The following is a 5,759-nucleotide window of genomic DNA, read 5'->3' as shown; positions in this document are numbered from 1 at the left end:
ACATTGAGTTCTTGTTTAGTTCAGTGAATATAAAAATGTGCTGGGAGGGAAACCATTTGAAAAGGCATTTTTTCAAAGTATAAGAAAAGGAGGGTTTTGTGTATGCATGATGAGTTAAAACTGAGAACCTGGGAAGAGGTGTATTCTGGCTTTTTACCAAACCCCCGTTAGTCATGTGACCCTCATCACATTTCACCCAGTTTTTTCTACCACACACAACAAACACACATAAGTGTGTGTTGACACAATGCAAACAAATGTAGGACATCATGTTGATTCAGCGTTTTATATCACAAAGGGGGAAACTAGTTTTATACAAATATGGCAAAACTACAGGAAGCAAATGGTAGGTCTTAAGTCCAACTGTTATATCCTTAAAACATGTAATTAAATCAAACCTAATTTTTCCTCATATGAGTTGTTGGCATACATACTTGTATAATGCTAAAGTCTGTAGTTAGTTAGCTCATTGTAAAGAGTAGTTTTAGTTTTATAGTCACTGCCTTGACTCATAAAAGTGAATGCTATCTCACTGATATCAGCCCCACTGTTTTCTGCCCTATGCCGTAGAATATCCAATCACTGATAGTGGAAACACACATTTCATCCTACAAGCTCTTGACACAAAAAGCCATCAACTTATATATTTTTTTATGGAATTAGCCACAGGAAATGTGTCATGAAATACAAATGATGTGTAAACCAGGCCTTCCTGTTCAGCATTTAGTGCTCGAGTCCCTGCTTTCTCAGACCAAGCATATCGTTTATTTTACTGTTTTCTTAACGCCACGATCACACATTTACAGATGTCTTTGATTCATAAGCCATTTGACCAGTAATCCATATAAAACCTTTCATGTAAATATTAGGGCTGTCAAGTTAACGCGTTAATAACGCGTTAACGCAAAAAAAAATTAACGCCACTAATTATTTTAACGCGATTGACGCATGTGTATTTTTGGTCCTCGGCCCGCCCCGTAGTTTCAGAGTGCATCGAGTTTAAAATACCATCTACAAGCTGATGCAGACAGCCCCGCTCCTGCCGCCCGCTTGCTGCATACCACACTTCCACGCTCACCGGCAGGCCCTGACTGGCCATGGGAGGGGTGTGTGTATGTGTGGCTGCGAGAGAGAGGACCTTAGGTGATTTGTTGTTGTTGTTAGCATCTGGTGCTAGCTAGCTGCGCTAACGGCTATTAGGAGCTGTTTAAATTAAAACAGAGGAGCGAACATTTTCGCCGACAACTGCCGCCGAGCACTTGACTTTATGCAGGAAGCCAGACAGTGGGTCATTGTACGAAAAGTCAGCACGGATTAGTGCGCGCAACATGCATTGCAGCGGCCAGGCAGCTCCCGTTCGAGCATATGCCTTGAGTTGCCAAATAGCTCCAACGAGCCAATCACACACACACACACCACACACACACACACACACACCACACACACACACACACAACACACACACCACACACACACCACACCACACACACAACACACACACACACCACACACCCACACACACACACACACACACACACACACACACACACACACACACACACACTACAACACACACACACACACACACACACACACACACACACACACACACACACACACACACACACACACACACACACACACACACACACACACACACACACACACACACACACACACACACACACACCACTTTGTATTATTGTATGAGAAAGATTCCAGATTGAATTGAGGCGAATATTTGTAATGTTCAGAGGTTGTTGTGTTTAATATTCATGAGAATATTTGGCATTGTTCAAATGATAATTACATTTGCATAAAGCATATTTGTCCACTCATATGTTGATAAGAGTATTAAAAACTTGAAAAATATTCCTCTAAGGAACATTTAGAACAGATAGAAAATGTGCGATTAATTTGCGATTAATCGCGATTAACTATTTTAATCGACTGACAGCCCTAGTAAATATACAAGTTAACAGTTATTAACCAAACCATTTTTAACACAAATTAGTATTTATCATATTATTTAGCTTCATTTGACTTTTTCTAGCAGTATAACTATTACACATATACATACATATACAGTAGAGGCATGTAATAGGCCTTTCTCTTTAATGAAAATGTATAACAATTACATTTAACACATTTAATGTTATTATCAACTCTAACTAGCTTGACAAATGTGGCGTGATGAAAAACAAAAGTTTCTAATGAAGTTAAAATACATATTTGTAGCTTTATCCATTGTTCATATTCTCCACATGTGTTACGATTAATTGTTGAAGATATAATTATATGATTGTTGGATAGATTAATGAATCCACTTATGTGTTGTATACAGAATCTAAACCATATGTTAATCAATCACCACAGTATACTTATTTTGTAAAAATAATATGGAAACTATACAGTTTTGACTCTAAATATCTATATATGTTGAATGAAAACAAATCAACATATGAAATAAGATGAGTGATTAGTTGACAGGCATGATGATCAGAGGTGCAGCGTTTTTACGGCCACATTTAAGACCTGGGCAGAAGAATGGGAAGAGTTTCTCAGTGAAGGAGCAGCCAGTGAAGGAGTAGATAAGAGCTGCAGCATCTACATCATAAAAGGAGACCAGACCCTCCTCATAATCCACAAACACCCCCACCTTCTTAGGCCGAGACTTCAGAGAGAGAAGGACTGAAGGATCATCATTAGCTTCATACTCATTTCCATTTCTCAAACATAAAGACCAGAAACCCCCCTGAGGGCTCAGTGTGATATCTCCCTTCCTGTTGATCGACTCTCTGGCCACTCCTAAATCCCACTCGGTCTTTCCTTTAACTTGAACCTCAAAGTAAAATCTGCCTGAAGAGAAACTCTGCTTTCCTAAAACATTATTCCAATCAGAAAATCTCTCTGGGTTGTCTGGGAGATTCTTCTTTACATCACCATCATCGCTGACTTGTTTTCCATCATCAGACAGGATGAGACTGGGATATGCTGTATTAGGATCAAGAGTCACATCCACTGCGTAGCTCTGGACCCTCTTCAGCTCAGCCTCAAGCAGCTTCTTCATCTCTTGGCTGAGTGTCTCCTCCAGCTGAACCACAGCTCTCACCACAGTCCCTTCATATGATGATGGAGGGATGCTGACCTTTGTCCAGTCCTTGGTGGGTGATGGGTGTTGGATGTTTAGGGACTGGACACCCTGGAGAAGATAGTGGTGGTCTTCAGAGCGTGAGAGATGTTCAACTTTTGCACTTCTCTTCTTCAGCTGAGAGATTTCCTGTTCCAGCTCTTTGATGAAGTCTTCGGCCCGTTTCATTCTCATGTTCTGCTTCCCTTCTATTGTTTGGATGAACTCATTCAGGTTTCTCTCAACAGACTCCTTCAGAGCAGTGAAGACCTGAACTCCTTCTGCTATCTCTCTGTCTGCTTCTTTCTTACTGAGGTCCACTGAGCGTTTGATCTCCTCAATCTTCAGTTGTCTCTTCCGGATCATTTCCTGACTTCTAGCCTCTTTCTTTCCCAGCGCTGCCTTCTGCCCTTCATATGCTTCTTTGAGAGGAACCACATCATGCATCTTGTGGTCTAAAACAGTGCAGAGCATACAGACACATGTCTGGTCGGTCCTACAGAACAGCTCCAGAGGTTTATCGTGCTTCGGACACATCCTGTCTTCCAGGTTCTCCACAGGGTCGATCAGCTGATGTCTTTTCAGACCTGACATTGTCAGATGAGGCTCCAGGTGAGTCTCACAGTAGGAGGTCAGACACACCAGGCAGGACTTCAGGGCCTTCAGTTTGGTTTCAGTGCAGACGTCACAGAAAACTTCTCCTGGTTTGAAGACTTGTTGCTCTGAGCTGCTGCTGCTGCTGCTGCTGCTGCTGCTGTTGCTGCTGCTGGCTTTCTGTTGAGCCGACTGTCTGAACTGAGCGACCATGTCAGAGATGAACGTGTTCACCCTCAAATCTGGTCTTGTATTAAAAGCCTCTTGACACATGGGACACTGGCACCTGTCACTTCTATCCCAGTGTTCAGTGATGCAGTCTTTACAGAAGTTGTGTCCACATGGTATAGTGACTGGATCAGTGAACAAGTCCAGACAGATGGAGCACAGGAACTGATCCTCAGATGGCAGATAGCTTGCAGCAGCCATATCTACACACATGTGAAAGTAAAGAAAAAACATTTGAAACATCAATCATCAATTCATATCATATATTGTTTTAAAGAAATAACTTTGATAACTTGTAACAAGTCATGAGCAACCGTGACCATTTAACTCTGACAGGTTCAAGCATGCAACTCTGGCAAACAGCTATGAAAATACATGTTGTCTCGATCATTTTTCTATTGAAAAATAACACTGCTCTTCTCACTGTGTGACCATAACCATTAATTTCCTCTAGCTGCTTCACATTAAAAGCCTCCAACTGTTTCTCTAATGGAAATATTTTATTTTGAAACAGCTAGAGGAAATGGGTAAAAGCATTATGTAGGAAGTGATCAGTAAAATGTAATAAGAGCAGGAGAGCAGAAGTGAATTCAAACTCCTCACCACAGAGATTCAGTTACAAGTTACTAAAGTACTAAGAGTTGATAGAAAGAGACTGTTTAAAGTGGACTCTATATCATATGGTTATGTTGTTGGAGAAAAACAAGTTGGACGTAAAGGAGCTGAAGTAGAGCTGAAGTTTAGTGTTAATCCTTCTTGTTGAAAGTGTAAATATAATCAGATGTACTCACCAGTGTTTGACAGAGACTCTGCTGCGTTGTTGAGAAAGATCTGATGAACTCAGTTTGTATTTTCTGTGAGAGAAACGGAGACTAGTCTCGACTGCAGTGTGGCTGCCTCTCTGACTAACTTAACATTCGTTTCCTGAGTTTGACGTGTAAGCTCTCCTCTGTCCACTGTAGCTCCTCCTCTCACTGTCTGATGGTTTGGTTCCCTCCCTCTGATCAACAAGGTTTTCTATGATAGTTAGGGAGCAAAGGTTCTGCTTCACAGGTGTGTCAAGCTGTTTCTTATCTTTATCATGATCAAGTTTTACTTCAGAAGAGTTCAGTTACATTTATTGGACACACATGTCAGTTAAATGTCATGGATGACATAATCCACATCCATACAACAAGTACAATATGTATCCACTCTAAAACTGAAATCTATATACAATCAAATAAACTAAAGGCCTTTTAGACATTGAATATGTAACATTACCCCCTAATCCCACCAGAAGCGTCTGCGCTGCGGCGTTTTTAGCGATCACGGCCACTCTAGTCAAGGGGTGCTATTCCACCAGACCCGCTGCGCCGCGGCTCGAAGCGTCCCAGAAGCTCCTTGCCGCAAGGAATTTCTAAAATATAGGATGAATCCTATTTTTGACGCGGCGCAGCGCAGGCAGGAAGTGGAACGTTCATCCAACAACTGCACACACGACGCTCCGCTTCCGCAACGTTTTGAAACGCGCCTGGTGGGTTAGGACGCAGGAGGATGGTCGCAGCGCGGCGCAGACGCTTCCGGTGGGATCAGGGGGTTAGTGGTCATGATAACAAGGACGAAGAGTGTTTTCTCTCAGGCAGCATCCCTTATGGATCATTATGGCATGTTGTTGCCTGAATTAAAGCAATCATGTTATCCTGTTCTCTCGTGAGATATTGGGTCTCAATGTATGATGCTGAAACATAACAACATGTTAAATGTCCTCAATGCACTGTATAAAAAAAAGAGAGGGACGGTTAGAGAAATGTTATCTGCCAGTGAT

General features: G+C 41.8%; 1 protein-coding gene across 1 annotated transcript; it reads right to left on the bottom strand.

Annotated features, from left to right (window-relative positions):
* Positions 1-2,098: 2,098 nt before the first annotated feature.
* Positions 2,099-5,144, bottom strand: LOC117551937 (E3 ubiquitin-protein ligase TRIM39-like). The gene is made up of 2 exons (XM_034225018.1): positions 4,744-5,144; positions 2,099-4,155 (listed from the first exon to the last, which is right to left on the bottom strand). Exon 2 carries the CDS (start codon positions 4,151-4,153, stop codon positions 2,480-2,482), a length of 1,674 nt encoding a protein of 557 aa, XP_034080909.1. The 5' UTR covers positions 4,154-4,155; positions 4,744-5,144; the 3' UTR covers positions 2,099-2,479.
* Between the last annotated feature and the right edge of the window lie 615 nt (positions 5,145-5,759).

The sequence above is a fragment of the Gymnodraco acuticeps genome, unplaced genomic scaffold, assembly GCF_902827175.1.
Source record: "Gymnodraco acuticeps unplaced genomic scaffold, fGymAcu1.1, whole genome shotgun sequence".
Lineage (NCBI taxonomy): Eukaryota > Metazoa > Chordata > Actinopteri > Perciformes > Bathydraconidae > Gymnodraco > Gymnodraco acuticeps.
Note: the sequence above shows the minus strand (reverse complement) of the source record. Positions and strands in the feature narration are given on the sequence as shown.